This window comes from Eleutherodactylus coqui, chromosome 8, assembly GCF_035609145.1.
Source record: "Eleutherodactylus coqui strain aEleCoq1 chromosome 8, aEleCoq1.hap1, whole genome shotgun sequence".
NCBI lineage: Eukaryota > Metazoa > Chordata > Amphibia > Anura > Eleutherodactylidae > Eleutherodactylus > Eleutherodactylus coqui.
The window spans coordinates 128,441,856-128,469,645 of NC_089844.1; the positions used below are offsets into that span (position 1 = coordinate 128,441,856).

General features: G+C 45.3%; 1 protein-coding gene across 1 annotated transcript; it reads left to right on the forward strand.

The window, feature by feature from the left end:
- The first annotated feature begins 5,504 nt into the window (after window positions 1–5,504).
- BHLHA15 (basic helix-loop-helix family member a15) lies at window positions 5,505–27,547 on the forward strand. The gene is made up of 2 exons (XM_066577516.1): window positions 5,505–5,588; window positions 25,578–27,547. The coding sequence occupies exon 2, from the start codon at window positions 25,653–25,655 to the stop codon at window positions 26,184–26,186; it is 534 nt and encodes a 177-aa protein (XP_066433613.1). The 5' UTR covers window positions 5,505–5,588; window positions 25,578–25,652; the 3' UTR covers window positions 26,187–27,547.
- Window positions 27,548–27,790: the final 243 nt, after the last annotated feature.

The following is a 27,790-nucleotide window of genomic DNA, read 5'->3' on the forward strand; positions in this document are numbered from 1 at the left end:
TACAGAATTATTCTATGTCAAAGTGACACATGTCAGACTTCAAAAATTTGGCTTCGTCATTAAGCCGCAAACAGGCTTGGTCACTAAGGGTTAAACTAATTTAACATAATTGCCCATTGAAATCAATGAAAGCATGTTTGTGTGGTTTTTTTGCACGCACAAATAATACAGTAAAACACACACCGGCGCATGCAAAACCGCAGAGCAAATTAGACCCATGTGAAGCTGGCCTAATAGTTAGTAGTGATGCTCTGGGTCACTACACATCAATATCTGATTTATGGGAATCCACAGCTCGGGATCTCCGATGATCAGCTGATCGAAACGAGTGCTGCAGACTCTTCAATGTTTACATCTGAGTACTATCTGTCAGTGCTCAGAATGCTGTATTTTATATTAATTGATGGCCTCTCCTTTAAACATCAATGTTTAAGGCCTCATGTCCATGGGGAAAATCAGGCCCGCTACGGATTCTCCATGGAGAATCTGCAGCGGGTCCCTCCTGCCCCGCGGACATGAGCGCTGAAAATAGGAATTTAAAAGAATTTACCCATCCGTAGCGGGCGGGGAAAGTCTTCTCTTCCTCACGGCCGGATCTTCTTTTTCGGCCGGTGAATGAACTCGTCACAGCTGCGGCACATCCGCCGAGCCGAAGCAAGAAAGATGCAGCCGTGAGGAAGAGAAGACCTTCCCGGTCCGCTCCGGATGGGTAAATTCTTTTAAATTCCTATTTTAGGTCTCCCGCGGATCCGGACGGCTTCCATAGGCTTCAATAGAAGCCCGCGGGAGCCGTCCCCGCGGGAGACCCGCATGAAAATGGAGCATGGTCCAGATTTTTTCATGCTCCATTTTTTTAAAAATCCCTTTTATTGACCATCCGCGGGTATTTATCTACCCCGCGGGTGGTCAATGCATCCCTATGGGGTGCGGATCCGCGGGCAGGAGAAGAGTTAAAATCTGCTGCGGATTTTAATTCTTATTTTGCCCGTGGACATGAGCCCTAAAGGTTTGGTAACCCCTTTAAAGCTGCTGAAGGCAGGCCTATCTAAACAGTAATCACTCATGATTGCTGCTATGAGCTGCCTAGCTTAGACTCAGAATGGTAGAGTTGGAAGGGATCTTTAGGGTCATTGGGTCCAACCCCCTGCTCAGTGCAGGATTCACTAAATCATCCCAGACAGATGTCTCTCCAGCCTTTCTTTGAAGACTTCCATTGAAGGAGAACTCACCACCTCCCGTGGTAACCTGTTCCACTCATTGATCACCCTCACTGTCAGAAAGTTTTTTCTAATATCTAATTTGTGTCTCCTCCTTTTCAGTTTCATCCCATTGCTTCTAGTCTTTCCTTGTACAAATGAGAATAGGGCTGATCCCTCTGCAGTGTGACAGCCCTTCAGATATTTGTAGACCGCTATGAAGTCTCATCTCAGCCTTCTTTTTTGCAAGCTAAACATTCCCAGATCCTTTAACCGTTCCTCATAGGACATGATTTGCAGACCGCTCACCATCTTGGTAACTCTTCTCTGAACTTGATCCAGTTTGTCTGTGTATTTTTAAAATTGGGGTTCCAGAGCTGGACACAGTATTCCAGATGAGGTCTGACTAAGGGTGCATTCAGACGACCGTATATCGGCCGGCATGAATACCCGTCGTCTCTCTCTGCAGGAGGAGGAGGCTGGAAAAGCCGGGAGCAGTGCCATGAGCTTCCACCCCCCCTGCACTATTTTCAATGAGAAGAGGTGGGATGAGGGCGGGGCTAATTACCAGAACTTAGCCCCGCCCCCACCCCACCTTCTCTCATAGCAAATAGTGCAGAGGGGCGGAGAGGGGGTGGAGAGGAGGCAGAGAGGGGGCGGGAGCTCAGTGCACTGCTCCCGGCTCTTCCAGCCTCCGGCCCCTGCAGAGAGAGAGACCGTATATTGGCCGGCGTGAATACCCAACCGATATACGGTCATCTAAATGCACCCTGAAGCTACTTACAAACTGGCGAGTGTGATATCGGACTGAGAAAATAGCAATATCGCGCTTGGCAACCTGCATTTTACCCGAGTATGCAAGGCAATTTTCAGGCCAAAATGCCTTGCATTTGGAAAATTCCGATCCTTTCGCACAAGTTTTACACGCAATTGATTTCAATGGGATGCAAGAGCTATGCAATGCATTAAAGGTCCCTTGAAGTGAATGTGCAATGCGGTCCAAGGAACATGAAAAGATAGAGCATGCCACGACTCATGTATATGACTCAATTCAAAAGAATTGTATTCGCAAAGAACTGTGTATCTCGCAACGCACAAATCTCCCACAAGTTTCTCGGATGTGTGAAACCGGCCTAAGGAAGAGTAGTGGGGGATAATTACCTCACGTGATCTAGACTCAATGTTGTGTGTTGCCAGAAACAGTGCTACAATTGACATGCCGCGGCTTTCAATTCTGCACGGCATGTCCGTTTTGGCGTGACTTGGCCGCAGCGGACTGTCCGCAGTGTGTGGATGAGATTATTGCAAATCTCCTTCACTTTGCTGCTTTGTCTCGGGCTTAAGATTGCGGGTGGAATTTCTGTGCAGAAAGTACGCACAGAAATTCCGCCCCGTGTGAACCCAGCCTTAAAGAGCCATCTAAAATGAAAATCTTATGCAAAAACCTCTTCAACTGTTAATTTTGGAGAAAGTGCAATATGGTGGCTCTCTGGTTAGCACTTTTGCCTTGCAGCACTTGGGACCTGGGTTCAAATCAAACCGGGGGCAACATCTAACTGTATGTTCTCCCTGTATTAGTGTGACTTTCCTCTGTAAATTTCTAAGAAAGTGGTTCTAGTGCAGTGGTGGCAAACCTATGGCACGCGTGTCAGAGGCGACACGCAGAGCCCTCACTGCTGGCACGCGTCACCATCGGCCGCTCACCACATTAGTGAATGTCTGCAGGGGCCGCGGCTGCCCTGTCTGCATTCACTCATCAGCGTGCTGCCATCAGCACTGCTATCTGCGCTAATCCCAGCGCACCCTGAGACGTCAGTGTGCAGCCGGCATCCTCCTCCCCCGTCACCTCCTACTTGGAGAGCAGGGGAAGGAGGCATCTGGCAGCACACTGACGTCAGTGTGCACCAGCGATTGGGCAGAACAGGAGCGGCGCTACAATGAGGAAGAGGGGTAAGTATGTGGGTCCTGGGGGCGGGCATTATCACTGCTGGGGGACTGCTAGGGGACCGCTGGGGGGGCATTATTACTGCTGGGGGACTGCTGTGGGGGGCATTATCACTGCTGGGGGACCGCTGGGTGAGGGGGGGCATTATCACTGCTGGGGGACCGCTGGGGGAGGGGGGGCATTATCACTGCTGGGGGTCCGCTGGGGGGCATTATCACTGCTGGGGGACCGCTGGGGGCACATTATCACTGCTGGGGGACCGCTGGGGGAGTGGGGGCATTATCACTGCTGGGGGACCGCTGGGGGGGGCATTGTCACTGCTGGGGGTCCGCTGAGGGGGGCATTATCACTGCTGGAGCACCGCTGGGGGGGGCATTATCACTGCTGGGGGACCAATGGGGGGGGGGCATTATTACTGCTGGGGGACTGATGGGGGGCATTATTACTGCTGGGGAACCGATGGGGGGCATTATTACTGCTGGGTGCTATCACTATTATTACTGCTGGGTGCTATCACTATTATTACTGCTGGGGGGCTGCTAGGGGGTGTCACTATTATTACTGCTGGGGGGTGTCACTATTATTACTACTGGGGGCCGCTGAGGGGGTGTCACTATTATTACTGCTGGGGGCCGCTGGGGGGGTGTCACTATTATTACTACTGAGGGCCGCTGGGGGGTGACACTATTATTACTGCTGGGGGGTGTCACTATTATTACTGCTGGGGGGTGTCACTATTATTATTGCTGGGGGGGTGTCACTATTATTACTACTGGGGGCCGCTGGGGGGTGTCACTATTATTACTGCTGGGGGGTGTCACTATTATTACTGCTGGGGGCCGCTGGGGGGTGTCACTATTATTACTGCTGGGGGGGCCACTCTGGGGGGTGTTACTAATATTACTGCTGGGGGGCCGCTCTGGGAGGTATCACTATTATTACTGCTGGGGGGTCACTATTATACTGGGGGCCGCAGTGGGATGTCAATATTATTGCTGGGGGATCACTATTATCGCTGGGGGATCACTATTATCGCTGGGGGGTCCTTTTTAGAACGACGGGGATAAAATCATATGTCATGATAAGCCCCGCCCCCTGATGTTTTGGCACTTTGCGGTAAATAAGTGGGTTTTGGGTTGCCATCACTGTCCTAGTGCTTGAAATAGAGAAATTAGATTGTGAGCCCCAGTGGTGACAATCAGTACAACAATGCAGAATATATTGGTGCTATATAAGCAACAAGCAGATTGGTTCTCGGTGACTCTGGCCGTCTCAGGGGTTAACTCACCTTCAAGGTCTAGTAATCCAACTGCTAGAGGAGTTGTCAGCCAGCGTTCTCAGAAAACATTATATAAAGCCTCCTTCACAAGTGGTGTTTTTCTAGTTTGTAAAATGCCATGACTTTCATGGATATTTAAGGGTGGTTTCACATCTGCCCTGGAACCCCCGGTCAGAGGTTGCACCGCAGATCCGGCTCAAAATACTGGAAGAAGAAGTGCTGCATGCAGGGCTTTTTTTTTTGTCTAAAATCCGGGCAGCTGAGCGGAAACCTAATGGACCCCATTACAATCAATGGAGTCCATTCGGCGCTCTTCGGTTCCATCTGGAGCCATTCAGGGATTCCCCTTTCCTGCTCTTCAAATGGGGCAGGAAACCGGAAATCCAAGCGCAGGCGTGACACCACCCTAAGACATGTTTTGTGATGCTTTTTACATGTCTGTTTTTGGGTTTTTTTTGCATCTTTTTATCCTGTAGAGAACTCTACGGCAAAAGACCTGAAAAAAGCCATATCTAGAGCATTCTGCAAGTTGCAAGCAAAAGTACCAAAAGTGAGGAGAGAAAGCACTATTTGCAGTGTTTCAGTATTTTCTATTAACTTATAAGCTTACGTCTGGATGTAGTGTCTCCTGACTCAACAAATGTGATGTTTTTGAAAAAAACACAAAAAGTGAAACTATCCTAAAAGTCAAATAAGATTTATTCTGCACCTGTCAGGGCATGCTGGGAATTGTAGTTTTGAAAAAGCCAGAGGTCCACCGGTCAGAGACCACCGATATGGAGCCCTTTACTATATTCCACCATGTCCCACAGTTATAGCCAACTTGCCCTGTGTCTGCAGTATAATGCAGTGCATTGTTTTAGTAACGTGCAGATATGTATAATATTTACCTAGGTGTTCTTTCTAAATAAGGCCGGGAACACTTCCTTGCAGAGTTACAATAGGACGACTGGCAGACTGAGTGTGTGCCACAGCTGGAGCAGCTTCTGGGGCTTGTTTTTGCATGTGGGATGCTGCCAGACCCCACCCCTTCCCTAACTGTGCACTAAAGCTACGTGTACTATCCCCAGGCTCACAGCAGCACCCGCAGCAGCCGACTGCTACCTGCCTCCCTGCGTCTCACCTGCACCTGTATTTTGGCATACACCGAAAGCACTGGAGCAAGCAGGTAATGTGCATGTCTTCACCTTAACCTGCTGCGCCTCAAGGGTGTTCTAAAGGGTGACAGTCACTTCCACTGATGTGAAGTTATGGTGATCGGTTTCTTCTCCACAAATAGTCACACTTTATAAGACGACGTATTAAGAGAACAAGGCTTTGTTATTTGAGAAAGTGATATGTTCTTGTAGCATATACAATAGAGTCCTTCATACTTATGACTCACTTGTGTGTACAGTGATTGTATTCAGCTAATGTCAATACTGTGGCACCTTAACAGTCTACTAGTGCAGTCTACTAGTAAACTCGATTGGTCATGGACCTGGCACCATAACATCATACTATGAATGAATCGTTCTGGGCACTTGGGAAGTTTCGGGACCCTCCGTCTACGACTGACTGTGATGGGTTCTTTGGCCACAACTGTTAAACTGTATAACTCTACTGGGCACTAGATGCCCAGAAATGTGCAGTTTACTAGTAAAGTCTATTGGTCGTGGACCTGGCACCAAAACCGCACACTAGGAATTAAGTCATCTGGGCATTTGGCAAATTTCAGGACCCTCCGTTATGTTGGGTTCTGTGGACACAACTGCTAAACTGTAGAGGCTCCTAGAACCTGGAGGGCTACCAAGTGATGCACCTACAGTCAATCAATGGGGTCCAGGCTAGGAGTCCCCCATTGATATCTGAAAATACTGAAACTTTATGATAGAATGTGATTATAGAGTCTGGGGAACTTGTGGTCTAGGGGGCAATGCTGAGCTATCAGATTGTTGATACATTATGTGCCGAACTGCCTGTGTCCATACTAGTACTGGCCTCTATATATCATAAAAGTTAACCCAAACTATGTCATTCTTGTTGTAGAGTACACTATGGTTCATCTCATTCTGGTTGCCATGGCCACAACTGCATACATACAGTATATGCTTCTACGTCCACATGGACAATGACAATGAAAAACTGCACAATATAAGATGAGGATTAGAAAGGTTGAGATGTGACCTTGTGTTGGTATATGTAGGACTTATAGCATAATAATATATATATCACATAGGTTGATTTGACATAAAGCTTTGTCAGTATAGCAAGCAATGCCTAAAGACCCTCATACACATTAGGAACAGGTTGTTGGTACCCAGCAATGGGGGCGTTCCGATTCTCCCCAAAAAGACAATGTCGGAGAAGAAGAAGGATCGGGTACATTGAGTTTCAATGGTGAATCTTTTTGTCCCTTCTTTTGTCTGGCTGCAACTTTCTCCACATTCCGAGCGCTCATATGTATGGGGGAGTCAGGGGCAAAAGACCTGTCAGCCTAACGAGTGTTTGACCAGCAGCTATTGAAGGGGTATGGGCACCCAAAATGTATGGGATTTATTGCATTTTGTTTGCTGTTTTCACTACTCTGCAGAATAAGTAAAACATCTCAGAGCTACGTGGAAACTGTCAAGAAGTTTCTGTCAACTGATTTCTTATTCTTATCATTATGATTAGTAATAGTGGTTCCATTTATAAGTATAAAATGGAAAATTACTCTTGGCAAACGTGGACCTTGAAGCTTCTGAGTCCGGCTTACGTTCTGTAACAATGCCCCCCACATGCCATGTGCCATTTAGAATTCTGCCATCCTCTTAGTCTAGGGCTATACGGTGACATGAGTCGCTTATTAGCCCCGCAAACTCACATTGTCATTGAACTCAATGGAGTAACGGCACAAGTTGCATTCAACTCGGTTATTTTTGCGACCTGCTACTCGCACTGTGACTCTAGTGAGTTCAATGGCAGTGTGATCTTTGGTCATAATACTCTTGTCATGGCCAAAGTGGCCATGCAGTTCTATCCTTACGTGGTAGAGAGGATTTGGGACCCCCTCAGACACCAAAGCTGAGTTGTGACTATTACATCTGCATCCCTACCTGAGCTTCGGCGCGGTCTGTGGGTCTGATTGATTTATCAAAACTTTTTTATGCCCTTCAGACTTGCTTATTGACAATTGACTATTCTCTATCTCTTAGGATGATACATGATTCAGGTTGTTTAGAGCTGAACTGCGAGATATATTTAATTTATGATCAATACTAATAAGAATAAGAATGTAGCACCAATAAAGCTGTCACCTGCTTGTTGACTGTTTCCAGTCATCAATAAGGCTATTAAGATCTGTCACACTGATGGTAGACTGCACATATGCTCACTATACGGTAATTGATACTAGTTCAATTTCAAGTGCTGGGATTTAGGAAGGGGTGGGGGCATTATTATTTTGCGTGCCTCCAATCCATGTAAATAGTCCTACATAAAATGTTATGTGGACTGGAGATCGAAGAGGTACCTGGTGCACATAAGAGATATCATGCATGTTACAGACCAATGAATGGTTGGGGGGGGGGGCAGACTGAGAGATATGTACACTGTAAACTGATAAAATATCCATAAACTGGCCTTGTTTCCAACATGGTGACATCTAGCAGAGAGCGGCAGAGAGTGATTGGTGTTGAGAGGCAGTCACTCAGCAGGACGGTGCAGACACTTCACTCACTCATCGGGTGTCACTCCTCATATATATGAAGATTAGCGCTGCAGACTTCCTGTTTTTATGAAGGATAATCTCTATGGATATTAGTTCTTTTAGTCACTTGAAGACAGCGACTACTTGTGACTTTGATTACATAAGTAGAGACAGTACAATATAAGTTCCTATTGCTCAATACTTAAAGGGGCCATCCAGCTAGAAAGTGCATGAGGGTGGGGAGAAAAGTTTTACTACTTGTCAGTCTAACTTTCTATACACATTGAAACAAACATCTCCTATTGGTCTACTTCTTAAGCTTAGGTGGGCTTAGATCAACAGGGAGTGGCTTTCACCTTGCAAAATACTATAGAAGAAACACCGGTGCACTGTAGGGGTATTCTGGGCATTGACATGTAATGACTTATCTTCAGGATAGGTCATCAATAGTTGATTGTCTGGGATCCACTGCTCGGGACCCCCATCAATCAGCTGATCCTGAGGCCTGCTGTCAGTGGTCAGAGCCAGAAGTATAATAGAAGGCGATGCTCCTATTCATTTCAGTGGAAGTGAACCTTCTTTTACACTTTTGGCCCTGACCACCAATGTGGATGTCCTTCCCTGCTACACTGACAGCAGGCCAGAGGATTATAATAGAATGGTAGAGTTGGAAGGGACCTCCAGGGTCTTCGGGTCCAACCTCCTGCTCAGTGCGGGATCACTAAATTATCTCTGCCCAGCCTCTGATTAGCTGATCAGCAGGGATCCCAAGCGGCAGATCCCAGTGATCAACTATTGATGACCTATTCGGAGGATAGGTCATTAGTAATTCCCCAGAATACTCATTTTAAACTTGGGTTAGACTATTCATATAGGTCAGGTTCTCGTGGGTCAGCATTATGAAGCACATTAGGATAAAATATCTTCTGGTGTTTTGTTTGGAAGTAACTTTAGCAGTTGAAGTATGATATAGCATTGGTGTATTTGTGGTTAAACCTGCTATATAGATAGACCTCCCATACCATATGTGCAGCCTGTGCATCTACACAAGGGTCCAGGAGGTAAGGCGCTGACTACCACCTTAAAAGTAGTTTCCTACTGTCTATTAAATTGCATGTAAGGACAGAAATGATGAATTTCATTGCTCATAATTTTTGGTGGATTCACAGAGAAATAAAACTGGGTGCTAATACACTGTTCTCACGGGGAAGGGGGTGTCTACTGTCTCTGCCCACCTCTGTTGTATGCAGTTTTGATCTGTATACCATTGATTATCATGTTACTGGCACATACAGTAGCATGAAAAAGTAAGAACTCTTGGAATTACCTGGATTTCTGCATTAATTACTTAAAGGGGTATTCCGGGCTTTTACTATTGATGACCTACCATCAGAATAGGTCATGAATAGTTGATCTGTTGGAATCAACCACTCAGGATCCATGCCGATCAGCTGATCATCCGGCCTGCTGCCAGTGCAGTGGGGTCGGACGTCATCATCAGTGGTCAAGACTGGAAATGTAATACATGGCTTCACTGCCATTGTAATCAAAGGGAGTGATGCCTCCTATTGCACTTCCGGCTCTGACCACAATGAGGAGTGGGAAGTGTAATAAGGGGCATCACCTTGATTGATTTCAGTAGGAGTGAAACCATCTGTGACATATTCACATCTATGCTTCGCTTCCATTTGGGGATTCCATTTTGCTGCTCCATTACAGGAGCAGGAAAGGGGAATCCCTGCCTGTACTGATCCATCCTATGATGGAATTGAATGGCCCCCAATGACCATGATGGGGTCTGTCCAGCTTCCATTATGCCCTCCAGCACTTCCACAGATGAAATGGAGCAGCATGCTGCACTATTTCATACACTATTCTATGGTGGATCTGTGCCGGGTTTGAATGTGGCCTAATAATATATAGTCTGATTAATATCCATATCTACTCTGACCTGAACCCTATCGAAATGTCATGTTATGACCAGAAGTGGGCTATGCACGCAAGGCATCTCAGAAATATTGATGAACTGAAAGACATTTGCAGGGAGGAATGGTCTGCAAATCCCACAGGAAATGTTTGATGGAGATGACTGCTTTTTTGCCTCTAATGTGGATGTTTACTTAATGTGTTCCATAAAAGACCGCACATAGCACTTTGAGTACTATTCATAGACAACAGGGTGCTAGAGTTTTGGACAATCTCACAGAGGCAGGAGTAGAAAATAGAACATAATGCAGGCGATTAAGAACACCGTGTTCCTGATAAGTAATAGGCCAGCCTTGATGGACCTGTGCTCTTACTTGTCGTCGTACTTCAGTGCAGGTGACCTAGAGCCGGGGACTCTGTGAAGGCCAAAAGCTACAAGTACAGTGCAAAAACAAATAGAGAATGGTTCAATGCAACTAGACATTTATAATGTCAGGTTGTTACACAGTCAGCAGTGTTTGACTAAAGGCTTCCTTCAGCTTCAAATCACGCTGCCAATGTGTTATGAGGACTTTTACCTCTGTGGTGACCTGGGAGGCATTGTGACACATGGCATTAGTTAGGACAGGCTTAAAAGCTATGGACACCCTTTGGGACATCTTTTTCCTAGAATGCATTTATTTTTGGCAATGGGGTACTATTAAAAGTTTTGCACTGTTTTGCATTTGCAGCTCACTGACAGATTTGCTAGTGAACAACCTTCTTCAGCTTGCTAAATACCCTGATACATAGAAGCCGCAGAAGTCAAATGATGTCAAAATTGTAAATAAAATCCTATTACTAAAATACATGCATTTAGCCAAAAAATGCACCAAAAGGCGTCAATTGCTTTTACAAAACAGCAATGTACATATATGTCCCCGTGTAGTTTTTGTCTGATTATTTCTCTCAATCAGTTTAAATGGATGTAGGATCTGCCAAAAATACCTGAGAGGTGTGCGTCCCACCTCAGACTCCCACAGACTACAGTTTGATAGGTGGACAATTGGTGGTTAAGCTATAAATCAGCAAATAGGGGTCAATGGAGTCCGACTCTGGGACCTGTAACTTTTAGACTTTTCTAGCATATGCTGGGGATATGCCATAAATATGCACAGTGGGAATAGTTAAATAATACACCTAGAAGTGTATAAAGGGTTAAAGTAGTAGGCACCTGCTGTACATTGGATGTGATACACTATCTCCGATGTAAAAGACTGTCCTGCAGTGCATTAGGATGAGAGCTCTGCCAGTCAGTGATGCGCCTACACACTGTTGCTGGCTGGTCTCTCTGTAACGTCTCCTTCACACCGGTGTGTGGTCACAGCGTATCACACGTGCGGATAATACTCTGTACCAATATGCCATAGGCTCCCATATTGCTGCACACACATATTGTGTGAAATACATGCGCAAAAAATAATGTATGCCAAGATAGTATGTTGCGATTGGCGGCACACAAGAAGTGTGCAATGTCATCGCGTACTTGCTGCGTGCTGCCTCGTGTACGGCACGCAGTGAATTAGCGTAAGCACGGCTTAATGCTCTTTGGAGAAGAGCTGCTGGCTTGCAGATGATGCATTGCCTGCAATTCCTTGAGAGTATGACTTTAGAAGTATACAGCACCCCCAAACTGAGTCTGCTGCAGAGACCCACCTCAAATGTTCTACTTCTAGTTCCCGTAGAAACTTTTGTAATGCAGGAATATCATACACCTATACCATACTAAACCGCAACGCCTAGCAGAATGATATTTATGTCATGTCCTGTAATCCAGTGGTCCCCAACCTTTTTTTCTCCAGGGACCGGCCTCAAACAAGATGATTTTTCCATGGCCCGGCAGGGTGGGGTGGGGGTGGGGCTTTGGTCATATGGGGGCGGGGTTATGCAGCGCTGTACACCAAACAGCGCTGTAGACCGCAGGGTGTTGCTGGGACCACTCTGCTGCCCTTCTACACTCCCTGGCACCCTCAGATATGCGCTCACCGGCAGAGGCGTAACTTGAAGCTCCCGGGCCCCAATGCAAAACCTGTAACAGGGCCCCCAACTATAATGCTTTACTCATAGTACTGGGTTCCCTATATCGAGAAGAGAGGCCTTATGGGCCCCCTAAGGCTCCTGGGCCAGGTGCAACCGCATCCCCTATAGTTACGCCCCTGCTCACCGGACCGAAGCACTGTCCGTGTGGGCATGTCCCTGAGGTCCCCGCTATGCTCTCCGCTCCCACGTGCTCACTGCTATGCTGGCGAGCCCCCGCCACCGGTAGCAGACAGCAGCACACGATGGAGCGTGTCCTCCCTGCCGCAGTACTAGCCAATCGGAAGCTAGGGGGCGTTCACTCCAAAGTCCGCTCAGCCCCTAGCTCCCAGTGACGTGATATCAAGGTACAACAGTACCGTGCTGGTCTGCGGTGCCACGGACCGGCAAAGAAACCCTAACGGCCCCGTCCTGGTCCGCGGACCGGTGGTTGGGGACCCCTGCTGTAATCCACTGCCTGTAGTGACCTATGTCTGTGTAAAACATTGATGATATCCAATGGTTAGGGCTATGCTGTGTCTCATGTCTGAATTGGCTATAGCACAACTGGTCTGGTCCCAGCAGTCACATGCCGTTCTTTGAGCACATGATCACTCAGCCAACATGGCACATGACCAATGAAGCCAGTGATTGGCTGAGTAGTCGAGGGAGAGATAAATGGCATGTGACGGCGGCAATTGCTTCATACCAGCATGGACCCGGAGGGGCCATTTACAACGCGGTTCGAATATTTTACCATATTTTACACTATTATCTACCCCCCCCCCCCTAAATTTTCATTTAACCTCGGAAAACCCCTTTAAGGTCAGGCCCTACGTATTTATCGTTTTGGTATCTACATAGATTATTTCATGCATAACTAGTTGACCATCCATATTGTGTCTGGAAATCATTTTAGAAGTTGGCAAATACAGTATGTCCGTCCGTACACATTTTTAACAAATTCTCGCACTATTTCAGGACTGTTGATCCTGGTCAAGGACATTTTCCTTGTTATGCACAGTGGGATACCACATATCAGTAATAGTACCATGAAGCTGTATTTAAGTTAAACGCCATGTCGTATGTAGGTCTAACATTCTGTGCTTCAAAATGAAAATGCTTCAAGGGGTTGTCCCACTTCTAACTATTGATGACCTCTACGCAGTATAGGCCATCAATGACTAGTCGTCGGGGGGCGCTGTTCTACTATACAGTATGTAGCTGCTGTGTTGTCGAAAGCTGATGGTATATTGTGCAGTGGCTCAGAGCGGTACTGCAGACTCAGTCCCATCGAAATGAAGTAACTCATTGATTGGTCATCAATAGAAGTCATGTAACTCCTTAAAGATCTCTTTATAGTCTTTGAAGCTCAGTTTTTCTGATTCAGAGCTCCAGATCCTCAGTATACAGGAAACATAGAAACACAAAGCGAACATACAAAGTCCGTGCAGATGTTGCTCTTGGACAAATGTGAACCTAGGACCACAGCACTGCAAGGCACCAGTGCTAATGACTGAGCCACCATGCTTGTTCCGTCTTTTTGCTTGTTCTTATTTCTCTTTCTTCCTCTTTCTACTTTCTTCTCTGTTTCTTCCACTGGAGAAGGAGAAAACAAGAAAGTGAAGGAGAATAAGAATAAGGAGAAGTTTAAAAAAAGGAGAAGGAGGAAGAAAAATGGAAGAAGGAGATGAAGGAAATAAGAGAATCTTCTCTTTCTCTTCCAGAGAAGAAGCAGAAGGAGGAGGAAGGAAGAAGCTTGGTGGCTCAGTGGCTAGCACTGTTGCCTCGTAGGGTTGACGTTCTAGGTTAACAGCAAATGATCAACATCTGAATGGAGCTTGTATGCGCTCTTTGTGTTTATTAAGGCCCATGTAGACAACGATTCTCGCTCAAAGTCATCTTTTCAGCGATAACCCTTGCATCTCAATGCACGGACATCATACAGTTTTCGTGTACGAGTCATTCATCTTTCAATTCTAGTTTTCTTGAATTGAGCAATGAACTCTTATCAGCGGTGCAGGCTGTTATCACAGTCGACAGCGCTGATAAGATTCTTTGAGCTCGTTTTCCGCTGGTAGTTCACAGTGGGACACGAGTTGTAATCACGGAAAACAATACATCTGCTTATGTTCTCCGAGTTATAGTGGCAGTGTCCCGCTCCACCTGTATAGCTCTTAAGTAGCTACTTGGCTACTATAGACTATGCAAAGATGATTGCCCAAAACTGTCACTCAAAGTTTGAGCGACTTTTGAGCGATCATCTGTCAGGGTAAATGGGGTCTTAATCTTGTTCTTCTCCATCTTCTCTTCCTCCGGAATAAGGCGAAGAAAGAAAATTGGTGGCTCAGTTGTTAGCAGTGCTGCCTTGCAGTGCTGGAGTTGTGGGTTCAGGGGCAATATCTCTATGTAATTTTATGTTCTCTTTGTGTTGGTGGCTCAGTTGGTAGCACTGCTGGATTTGTAAGTTCAAATCTGACCAAGATCAACATCTGGTTGGGTTTTAATGTTCTCTGTGTGTTTATTCTTGTTGTTATTATCGTCCTCTGGAGCAGACCAGACCGGACCAGACCAGTGTGGTGGCTCAGTTGTTAGCGCTGATGCCTTGCAGTGTTCAAGTTGTAGGTTATTCTCTGACCAAGGGCAACATCAGGATGGAGTTTTTCAAAGTCCATGTACATGTTATCTGTGATAGGACTTTAACCTAGGACCACAGCACTGAAAGGCAATGGTGCTAACAACTGAGCCACATTCATAGGGAAAAAAATCCCTCTCTTTTTCTCTCACCTGCTTTTACACGGAACAATTATATCCTTCTGATTCCAGTGAGAATCAGAACAATTATTGTTCAGTGTAAATGCCTGCACCGACTAAACAACAAACAAGAAGTCTTTTGCTTTTAGTTTGTCGTTCAGTTTCTGCACTTATGACTGCTTGCTTCCTGTCAATGGCTGGAATGATCCCTGGTCCACTCTACCTCCATTCACTAGCGATGCTTGTTCCTGTGCTTTTACACTTTAACGCTGGGACGGCCTCTCGGGCATCTGTTGCCTGCTAGATAGTCCCGTGTAAAAGAACCATAAGATGCCGATGCCAACATTTTGATCTTTCTATTCGCTATAAGTTCACAAACAAGCTGTTCGCTGATGAAGGACTCCTCTCTATCGATACATCTTTCTGAGGCTTGCAAAGTGCTAACTATAAAAACTATATCCCATAACGGCAATGATTTCCTCCCACATTATGGGCATGTGGCTATCTGCGACCCTCCTGGTATGCAGTGATGAGAGCAGAGCACCGCTGTCCTCTCCAGTGTTTCGCTATGATGTTTACTGTAGACCTGGATCAGTGTGTTTGTTTTCTACCCTGGCAGTATCCCCCCCCCCCCCCCCCCCCCCAGCTTATTTCCGAAGTTCAGGTTTGCTTTTTGCTTTCCAAGTGATATTTTTGGGTTGGTGACTATATCAGGAGGGCAACTTGATCTGAGATTTATGTGTAAACCTCTTTCATCATCAGCCGGGGAATAGAGTGAGTAGAAAGATAAGAATTAGAGATGTGGAATCAGCATGTTTTAAGCGTTTTGCTAATGACTATGGTTGATGGCTGATATGGGAGGTGACGGATTCTCTTTAACTATGTGTATACTCAGGATTTGGAGCTCTAAAAAAACAGAGCTGGAAAGACTATTAATATATTGTTACGGGTTATCAGACGTCTAAATATGGATGACCGATCGGTGAATTCCTTTCGGTTGGACTGAGCCCACAGTAGCGCTCCGGGCCAATGATTACAGTCTGTTATCCTGTCAGCTCGGAAGCTCCGCTCACATCTTGTTTTCAATGTACGGCCAAGGTGCATATATTTTACATTACGTGTGCTACCAGGTACATTGATTCCTATGGACAAGACGGATGCACACATAACGCACTTTGTGGATCTGTCCGTGTGTGCTTATGTCTGCATCAGTCCAGGAAAGTGTAGTCTACTGCGGTTTTCTGTGCTTTGCAAAAACATCGACTTTTTTTCTGTTGAAGTCAATGGACGGCATATGGACAGAGTATGCAAGCAGAACTTACATTTGCATATGTCAACCGTACTTAAAAAAAAGTACCTTCTATGGAAAATCAACTGTCATGTGACCAATGGGTTCCAACTTTACTGATCATAACTAGAGATGAGCGAACGTACTCGTTTAGGGCGATTTCGCAATCAAGCACCGCTTTTTTCGAGTAACTGATTACTCGGGTGAAAAGATTCGGGGGGGCGCCGGGGGGCGGCGTGGTGGAGCGGGGGGGAGCTCTCTCTCTCTCCCCCCCACTCCCCTCTGCAACCCCCCACTCACCCCCGGAGCCCCCCAAATCTTTTCGCCCGAGTAGTCAGTTACTCGAAAAAAGCGGTGCTCGATTGCGAAATCGCCCTAAACGAGTAGGTTCGCTCGTCTCTAATCATAAGGTAATGTAAACAAAACCATATATTTCTTTATTTTAAAAAAACTAAGGGAAAGGTATAGAAATGGATGCAACGTAGACCTAACAAAAAAAAAAAAGGTTAAAAATGCATACGTTTAAAACGGCTTCAGCATATACTGCCACTGCATGCAAAAAACGAGATGTGAAGTAAGCCTTAGCCCGTATTTACACGGCCGATAAACTAGTGCGACACGGACAGAACTTGCACAGAAAGTGAACCCATTCATTCATTACATGAGACCTGTAGTCTGTGATTTAAAAATTGTTGCATGCCTCATTTTTGTGCAAGTATCGCCCGAGAACGGGGCATGTAATGTGCGGTGTCCCACGCCTTAGTAACATCAGCAGTGCAAGACACTAAAGTCGTCTCCATCTGCTTCTACACATTGACTTCCCAAGAACAAGTTCAGTTGAGCATTTCTCAGAAACGGTGTGAAACCTGTAGATCTATGCAAATGCGCTGTGCTTAGAAGCCCTCCAGAAACTTCAGATGACATGCCATGCAGATGTTCAGCCACTTGTTTCTAACATCTGTGAGTTCCATCAGTGACATAAGTCCATATCCATAGGAGTTACAAGACTTCTGCGGGGCGCATAAGATGAGGTTGAGATGAGAAGGTGATGATGTCTGCACAAAGCTGAACCACAAAGCCCTCTGCCACATTATTGCCACCTACTCTAGCATCTGCTAGAGCTGGAACGTAGCCCATGACACAGGGATGAGACTTGTACTATTTAACTATTTCATTTTAGTGTATGGGGAAATGTATTTCATGGGCATTTACATTACTGGAAACCAGTTGCAAAAAACGTAAACTCTGGCCACAAACATCACAAATCTGATCCATGTGAATATATCCTAAGGGCAACTTCACACAGGTGTATTTGCCCGTGCGTAATACCCAGTGACTAGAACCCATTGATATCAACGGGTTCGTTCACATATTTCTTCCTGCGCATTTCAGTTGCACGTTTCAGTCCCCATAGAAGTCAATGAGTAAATGCGTGCAAAATCCTCTAGGAGATGCGTGAAACCCTGCGTACTTGGGCATCTGGAACTCATTAGACTGATTAGCCATTTCAAATCGGCGCATCTTGAACTTGCCTTGCGGGCAGAAAAAGTACCGTTAAATACGCCAATGCAAGTGCAAAAATACATTGTGCTCAGGCACACACAAATACGCATACGTTCATGTGAAGGAGGCCTAAGGCCACAGTCCGACGAGCGTGCTTTTTTGCACACCTATGCGTGCAAACAAAATTGTGTCTATTAGAACCATTGGTTTCCTTTGTAATGTGCTCACATGTCTGTTTTTTAGAGGCGCAAAATACTCGCACCTGCAAAAGATAGGACATGCGATTGCCAATGCACCTGTTTACGCGCATTTTGCACATATTAGTGGAGTGCATTTTTTTTGCACAAATAGGCACGCAAAAAAACACGCTCGTCTGACCACGGTCTAAGTATGTATGTATTGATGCATCTATGAAAGTTGTAGTTTTCTGCACAATGTCTGTCTGGAAGTGCCGCTGTGCAGAGAAAATCCTGGAGGGGCAGTATTGTGTAACCACGACCGCCAACAGGGTGCCGAGGGAGAATTTGTGCACTAGTGATTTTTTTCAGCCAACCAGGTACCTTTACACGGGATGGTTGTCGCTCACATGCTTTCTCACAGCAGCATTAGACTTCAGCGAATGGAGACGGAGCGCGCTGGGAAACACTTCTGGCCGCCTCCTTTCACTGTGAACAGGCAGTGGTTCAAAGACTGAACAACTCCTGTTTACTCGGCTTCCTAGCCGCTTCAACCTAAACAAAGCGACTGGCAACTACTGAGTCATTTCTCGTTCAGCGCCCTGTCGGTGGCCGTGTGTAATGGCGATATTCAGGCGATAATCGCCCCGTGTAAAGGTACCTTAAAAAATAGTTGTTGGCTGATTAATGATCGTCTGGTGCAAACAGGCAATTGTCTGCGTTATAATGACTAGCCAACAACTTTGTTGCTCAGTGTAAAAGCACATACAAGTTGGCTCTATACAAATAAAGATGATTATTATTAAACGGTTGTTCCTGTACTAACGACTCACTGTATCCACTATTTCGGGCAACTTCTTGAATGATAGTTGTAACATGTAAATCCACCTTATTGTTCTCAGCAAGCGGCGGCAAGTCCTAGAAGTATACTGTAGCAATTACTGCAACAACTGGAAGCCTTTAATGGCCCTTTTATATCGGGGGCGGTGTAAAGTACATGGAAGGGCACTTTTACACAGGAGTGACCATCGCTTACTGAACGGAGGCGGGTTGCGCCAGAGTTCTTTTACGGCTGGCCAACAGTTGCTTAGTTTTTAGGTGAGCCGAGAACCAAGCGGCTCCGAGTGATTCTCTCTCACTCGCCCTGTTGGGTCCCGGATTTACACAGTTGCCCAGAATTGCTCTTTTGAGCGATTACTTGGGCGTCTGTTGGACCGTGTACAAGTACCCCAAGGCTGCTTTCACTTCTGCGTCAGGGATTCCCTGTTCCTGCTCTGTTCAGGCAGCAGATGGAAACCCCTTGGCCAAACGGATCCGTCGTCTGCCGGCACCACGCAGCACTGAATGGGCCCCACTGACTAGAATGCGATCCGTTCAGCTTCCTGCTTTATATGAAGGCAGTTGGGTTGTTCCGGGGATATCTGCATATTGCGGCTGTTATCAGAGACATGACTCATATTTCCTGAAAAGATGCTCTTCGCTCTCAGTGTAAAAGCTCCTTATCTGATTATTTTTTTCTAACAATCTTCTCAATCACTTGAGTGAATGTTATTCAATAGTTCTCGAGGGTTTTTCCGCATCCGTTATGTACACTACAGGGCACAATTGTCTCACTGCATAATATATTCACTTTATGTTCTAAGGAAGTAATTTAAGATCTTTATCACTGGCTTTCTCCTTAAAGGAGCACTTAGAGGGAATTTATCATTACGTTTAAACCCCATAGACTTCGTTATGGGGCTTAAAGATGAGGGAACGGGGAGTCCGGAGAGGTATGTTTCATACACACCAGGCGCCCCTTTCCAGCGCTGTGTCCCCACGGAGTTCATGCACAAAAGCAGCTTGACTCTTTCTGTGTGCATCTCCCATAGAGATAGATAGGAGATGCATGGGCAGAAAGAGACAAGCTGCTGCCATGTGCGAACTTCGCAGGAACACAGTGCTGGAACGGGGCACCTGGCGAGTTTGAAAACATACCTCCTCTCCTATTCCATCAACTTTGAACCCCATAACTTAGTTTATGGAACTCAAAGGGGTTGACTGTGTCTCTTTAAAAGTGCCACACAACTTATAACTGTGCAGCTAATATCAGTCAGACAGATGTATAGAGCAGAGCTATGGGAGATAAGCTAGTGATCATGGGGGCAGAGATATATCTAGCCTTCCTGTCAGTAGATCACTACAGTCAGCTTCATTGTATGTTGTCGTGGCTGATAACAGGAAGCAACAGATTGCATCTGACTACACAGTCAATAAAGACAAGACAGACTTAAAAATGTGCATGGGGGTCACCAGATTCTCCACTAATTGCAGGTATTAGGGAAAACAAGGATCGGGTATGTTGCTATTTTCCAAGATGGCCCGCACATCCCCACTGATATGTGGCTTGAAACTACATTTCCCTGCTCTGTACTTCCTCCTTAGCACGTCTCCACGAACGCTGCCCTGCTATTGGTCAGCAATCCGGTCCTGAGAGCTGAAGAGAAAAAAAAAGTCATCCTTGATTGTTCCTACAGAGTAAGCCCTTCCTGTAGAGCAGGAATGCCAACAGGTCATATCTAGGGAAACACAAAATACAGAGCAGAACCACATTGTAAACTTTAATAGAGATGAGCGAGCGTACTCGGTTCGGGTGTTTTTGCACTCGAGCAGCGCTTTTTCCGAGTAACTGACTACTCGGACGAAAAGATTCGGGGGGCGCGGGGGAACGGCGTGGTGGAGCAGGGGGTAGCAGTGGGGAACAGGGGGGAGCTCTCTCTCTCTCCCCCTCCCCACTCCCCTCTGCAACCCCCCTCTCACCCCCGGCGCCCCCCGAATCTTTTCGTCCGAGTAGTCCGTTACTCGGAAAAAGCGGTGCTCGAGTGCAAAAACACCCGAACCGAGTACGTTCGCTCATCTCTATTTAATAACTTTTGATCATCATTCATTTGATAGCAATTTTGCATAACCTGAATACCCTTTAAGGTGCCCAGACACTTTCAACAACTGACAGATGAACTATTGTTCATCCAACAGCGGTTTCCACTGGCTCCGCTATAAATTCAAACTTTGCCTTGGCTGAACATTTGTAGGATTAGGGAGGTAAGTTGCAGCCGAAGGGCTCTGGCGACGGCTCAGCTCTCTGGGAACAAGAAGATCAGGTGCTGAAATTCAGTATCCCCCTCTAACCCCAACATCATCTGTTGGTAGGAGAGTTGTCCGGCCCCACCATTATTGGCGGATACCGTAGTATCTAATGTGTATGGGAGCATTTATGCCCTTCTCCCCAGTAAAAAAAACATTAAAGGGGTTGCACCACAATCAACTTTTAAGTAATAAAAGTCTGATCAATGGGGCTCTTATCTCTGACGCCCCTGCCGAACCCAAGAATGGGCATCCCATGTTCCCCTCTTCTTGTGACCTGCAGTAATGTCATGTTGAATGGAGCAGAGGCCACACATGCGCAGTGCAGCTTCACTCGTTTTAATGGGGCAGATGGAAATAGCCAAGTACTCCCAGGGGGCAGGGGGTGCCATTTTGCTTCTCCCCAAATGGAGCAGGAAAACGCCCCCCCCCCCCCCCCCCCCGAGCACCGATGTGAACAAGCCCTTAGAAAGATGTGGCTGCTTTCTTTCTGTCCGTGGGTTGTGTCTCATATTGCAGCTAAGTTTCATTGAAATGAATGGGGATAAACTGCAATACCACATATAATCTGTAGACAGATGTGGCGCTGTAATCCTGTACAGCGCCTTTAAATAAAGTTTAACTGAAACAAATCTCCTCCCCCTCCCCATTTAATAAATATATAAACCTCATTTTTTCAGTTAGGCCGGTGGCACACAAATGTGTCGGGGTCCGCAGCGGAATCAGTCTCAAACCGTGGCCAGTGACCCTGCCTTCTTCTGTATTGCAGATGGATGCGGCGGCTCGCTGTTGGTAACTACAGATCTTTTTTGTAAATCTGCGTTCTTCCTGCGCCATTGCTAGGCGATCACGCGGGTACCTACGGCCTATCCATAATGTCAATAGAATCTGTCCGTGCAGACGCTGCGATTTTTCCTCCGCTTGCGGAAATCGCAATTTGTTTCCATGAGTGTGTAGGAAAAAGCAAGTTTTCATAGTATGTTCTGAACGGTATTTGCTGCGGATCCTGGCTGCGGACGCCGATCGCAGATTCCGCAATGCAAATCCGTTAGTTTAAATCCAAATCTATATATTTCATTGTTTTAATACGGTACCCCATATAATTGTACGGAGACGCAGAATAAAAATAACGTACTCTTTGTCCCACTCAGCAAATGTTAAAAAAAATCCTTAAAAAAGCTTGAATTTTCTTTTTTAAATTTACATTTAAAATATTTTTTACTATTTCCTAACACCAAAAAAAAGCCATCTTGTAGCTAGGTTAAAGGTTATATGAAAGGCCATGGCTCTCCCATAGCTCCCATTTACATTTGGGCATTCTATTTTCTTGTTCCGTCATAAGAACAGAAAAACGGAATGACAGCCAAGGACGGTTCCTTCACATGATGGAAACCAACGGTGCTCAATGGACCTTATTGACTGTAAATGGGGTTTTTCAGGCTTCCATCATGCTGCCCGTTATGTCACCAGGAAACATTATATGGCTTTTTCGTAGCACATTTGCACCGTAGTGTCACTCTTGTCCATGGGTAGTAAAGGCAAGGAACCATGCCAACCCAATGGAGCCCAATGCATACACAACAAGATGCCATTCTTCTTTGCACTATGCAGCCCTAGTGGTGAGAACGTTTGCACAATTTGGATCACTAGATCTTGGCACTCAGAGAACACGTATCAAAACACCAGGCGGGTTTGCTTTTCAAGGTGTGTTGAGATGGGACCGTGAGAAGGGCTACATATGAGAAATGTTTCTGAATGGCATCTAGCCACTTTGATGACATCTATGTATGAGGATGTTAGCCGACCACCCCTGGATAGGATATATCATAAATAAAGACAACTCATCCTTGTGTGATGTCTTGGCTTACTTTAAGCTCTCTTATACTTCTTCATCTTAGCAAACAAAGTTCTGTCGGGTTTCAGGGACTCTGCTTGATGTAAGTTTGCTCTGTATTTGTCACGTTGAAGCTCAGATTTCTTCTCTGTAACGATCAGGCTCCGGGCCTGCATACATAGACTACAGATTAAAACTCATTTGTAAATACTGGAAGATTTAGAAATCCTAACCATACAGTTAATTCTATTCACGTTCCACACAAGGGGGCCAGTTATTGCACTGACACCTTATGTAGCAGCCAATAATGATAACTGCTCTCACCGGTCTTGTCTTACAACTTCCTTTCATGATCAAAAAACCTTTACTTTTCATCCATTGCTCTCGGAAAACATATACAATCAAGCATTGTACATCTCTGAGCAGAGGATCCCATAATGTCTATCACACCGGGGCTATTGTACACTTAATGCTCTTCTAGACTTGGAGAGTCATTTGAAGTTAAGAGTTACACGTTACTTAAAATCAATTATTCTATTAAAAGAGACAAATTGAAATAAAATTCAAGAATGAAATTTACACCCCCACAATCAGGTAATAATTAGTTATTTTATAGCAACGAGCAGGTACAAATAGTAATTACATATGTAGCCAAATTTAACTAGTCTGTAATAACTTTCTGCAACTTGTTATGTTAAGCCTTGGTAGTCTAATCCTCAGTTATAACGCTTTCCATTAGGTAGTTAAGTGAGCTGTGGAATGGAAGCACGACTGCAGGATCAGACTACACAGGAACTGTTTGTAGTCTGTTACCATAGAGACACATAGGCCTGCATAACAGCTGTAGACGCAAAACAGTAAGAATTTTTAATATTTGCAGATTTACCTCATTTTAGATGCAATTAAAAGACAAAAATGGTCATGCAGGGCTATATAAACCTTTAAATCAAGTGCCACTAACCTCACTATATATTGGGTGCTGAGTTCTCGAACTCTGGCTAATAGATGAGGGTCCTAAATGAGAACCCCCACTTCTGCCTTTAACGTAGCTTTTCTTAGTACATTCTCTAAACCAGACAATCCCTTCTACATCAAATAAATTAAAAGAAATAGACAATTGTTAGGACACCCGTCTAATGCCCTGTTTAGATGGAACGACTATCAATCAAAAAATTGTTCAAAAGAGCAAAACTGAACGATAATCATTCAGGCAATGACTGAACGACAAGCGAGAAATATGAGGTTCTTGCTCGTCATTTAGTTTTAGTTGACTCAGGCACTTCTTGTGCACTTTAAGCACTGGTTGTTCAATGTTTCACATAGGACTCACTGAATGACTAGTGCATGTGGCCTGCAATGGGAATCGTGCAGTTTAAACAGGCTGCCTGAGCGCGAGTGAGCTAGTGAAGACATCCCCAAGCTTGTCTGCTAAGGCAAATCAGAATCATGTAGTTTAATTAGGCTGCCTGAGCATCACCAGCTCGTCCGCTCGGGCCAACGAGAATCATGAGATTCTCGGCCCATGTAAAAGCGCCTTAAGTAGGCATTGCTAAAAACATAGAACTCCTTTAAGGGAACATGGAATTGGGCAACTGGCTTCTTCATACATCCAAAAACATTGTCTTGCCATTAGACAAAAATTGTAATTAAAGCTTTATACAGATGACACAGAAAGACAGATAAAGCCATTTGCATGGCTATAAAGGACATTGCATTCTTTGAGCCGCTGTAGACGCATTTAAAGCCAAATAAATGCATTATGAACCACTAAAAATAAGTGGGAGCTGGGCCATTCTGCCCACCTGTAGGTGTGTAAGAGCAGATTGGACAGAAATTTTACTATATAGGTTCACTGGATCTTGTCTTAGAGCAGAAAGAGATGGTCAAAATCCAAAAACGTGGCTATCCTTGTCCCAACCCTTAAGAGCTGCGGCATTAGGTCGCCTGCACACACGCGGGTCGGACCCCGCATGCAGGATTCCTGCAGCGGAGTTCGACCCGGTGCCCGGTTAGTGCCCCCCAACATACCTCTCCGCCGTGTTCTCCTCTGCTACAAATGTGTCGGACGGAGCGCCGACATACATGCGTAGTACAGAGGACGCCGCACTTTTGATGTGATGACTGCAGAACAGCCGCGGGACAGATGGCTTCCATTGACTTAAATGGAAGCCGGCTGTGTGTAGCTCATACAAAATCGCAGCATGCTGCAATTTCTTCCCCACGAGCGGATAATCGCAGTCTCATAGCATGCTATGGGCTGGATTTGCTGCAGAATCCAGAGGCGGAATCCCGCTCCCAATTTCCAAATGCAAATCCCCCCTTAGTCAGGAGGCCTTATATGGAGTCTGATTTTTCTTTTCTATATAAAAACAAATGATTGTTCAGCACACAGAATTTCTAACATAAGACTTCTAGGTGTTCCAGTTGTCCGAAGCAGTCAGAACGTCATTTCTTCAAGTTGCTGGATGTTTTCCAAAAAAGTGAGCCATGTATGGCTGGCAGTTGAATTAGGTGCTCCGGAAATGTTGTCTGTGGCTATCTGGAGCATGCAGACATCATTACAGCAATACATCACTTGTTCGGATTATTCCCACTTGTATTGGGTGGCACATTGTTACTGCCCCCTGCCGTTAACTTTCTGGATGGGTCAGTACAAGGGCATGTGCAGATCTCATCAAATGATCAATAGTAGAAGTTTTAAGAGGGGTAACTCAGTATCTTTATCTGGGTGGAGATTAGTGAAACCGATCTTCACCACAAAGCAGGTGCAGTGAACTTTCAGTACCAAGTTTCAGGATAGTTTCTAATTGACTCATGTGTTTCCACAGATCTTTGATGTATAGAGCCAGAAGACGCTTTCAGGGAAGAAGATCAGTCTGCATTGCTTCTTTTTACCCTAAAATATGAAGACAAAACCAAGATCAACAAGGCGAAGACTGGAAATCGATCTGGATGACGAAGAGAGTCCAGAACTGCAGACTTCCAGCGAGGATGAGAACGATAAGTGCTATGTGTATAAGGAGAAGAGTAAAAGTAGGAGCCAAGAACCTGGTAAGAGCAGCAACCGGAGGAAGAGACAGTCGTCCCAGGGGAAGGAGCACAGCGTCCGGAGACTAGAGAGCAATGAGCGTGAGAGGCAGAGGATGCATAAGCTCAACAATGCTTTCCAGGCTCTAAGAGAAGTCATTCCACATGTAAGAGCAGAGAAGAAATTGTCCAAGATCGAAACACTCACCTTGGCCAAAAACTACATAAATACTCTAACCGCCACCATATTGAATATGTCCAGTGGGTGTTTGCCTGATGTCCAGAACACTGACTCAGGTGGTGGAGGGAAGCTCTATCAACATTACCAGCAGCAACATGGGGAGGAGGACAATGATGAACACTTAGAAAAATACTCTACACAAATTCACAGCTTTCGGCAAGGAAGTTGATATCAAGCGGAACACATTTTTTTAACCTTAGCATTAGGCACATTGAAGAAACATACAAGACTCTATGGCAACAATGTATTACATAAAATTTTCCATTCCAAAACCAATCATCTATATGTTGCTATCATGACTATGATGACCATGATCGTTAACAGTGTATAATTGGGCTTGGGAAGACATTTAGGGGCTGGTAGTATGTGAATATTATGTAAATTCTTAAATTATGGGGAACAATGAGATGTAATGTGGTGATTACCGGTTTTATGTGAAAGGCTGATATAATCTTTGTAAGAATATAGTAATTGACACAAGTGATAACTATATACTCAGCAGGCAGCAGTAGCATTATTCATTATATGAAGGAGACCTAGCTTGTGAATAGCATACAGTGTTGCACTGAGGCCCCATAGGTCCAGCTCAGGATATGATGCACGCACGCACAAGATACATTCAATCAGCTCTAATAGGTTATTTGTGAGTTATCCCATAAGAAATAGATTCTAACAACAAGTCTCGACTCCAAGGTCAACGCTAAATGGGCTTGTTGTCTGCTGGACCTTTGGGGGTCATTAACCCTTTGCAATCCAATTTTGGATTCAGGGTTTCCTAGGGGGCTCTTTCTGCCATTATACAATGGCGCCATCTGCTGGCTAGAGCCAGTACTGCGGTATGGGACATGCTGGAGAGGCTTCTGACAACTAAGCGGCCAGTAATCTACAGTAAGAATACCCTGCCGCACGTCTTCCAACATCGGAGCTGTACAGCCTTCAATCAGAATGTCTTTAGACGTCAGACAGTGGATTGGAAAGGGTTAATGTGACGGACCCTGGACCCAACAGAGGATCCTCTTGTCTGATGCTGATAGCCTATGAAGATATTATATAACACATATGTTATAGGTAATGTGTTAACTGAAATATAGTAAGTTCGTCCACACCTTCTATACTTTACCAAGGCATTTTATAGGATATGTAGCTTTTTTGTTCAAAGTATGAAATACAGGGGTTAGCGATAAAGTGAACACTAATAAGTATTTAAGAAAAAAACAACAACAAACAACTAATTAACATAGTATCTAGGCTTTCTAGGCAATACCTTATTTCACACAAAGACAGTTTGCTGCCATTTGATCATATTACATGTTGCCTACAAAAAACCCAAAAAATACAAAACTCTGTAAACTGTAGAATACCTCAGAAATGTGGAACGATTACATTATTTTATAGATTTCCTTCATGTTTAAGGCTTCCTATAGAATGCTTTCATTAACACATTGCCTGTAACATATACAGATTTAGCATATCTTGACATTTGACATGATAAGTAGATTGTATCTAGAGATGAGCGAATGTACTCGGTAAGGGCGATTTCGCAATCGAGCACCGCGATTTTCGAGTACTTCACTACTCGGGTGAAAAGTACTCGGGGGCGCTGTGGGTGAGCGGGGGGTTGCAGCGGGGAGTGGGGGGGAGAGGGAGAGAGAGAGGGCTCCCCCCTGTTCCCCGCTGCTACCCCCCACTCCCCTCTGCAACCCCCCGCTCCACAGCGCACCCGAGTACTTTTCACCCGAGCAGTGAAGTACTCGAAAATCGCGGTGCTCGATT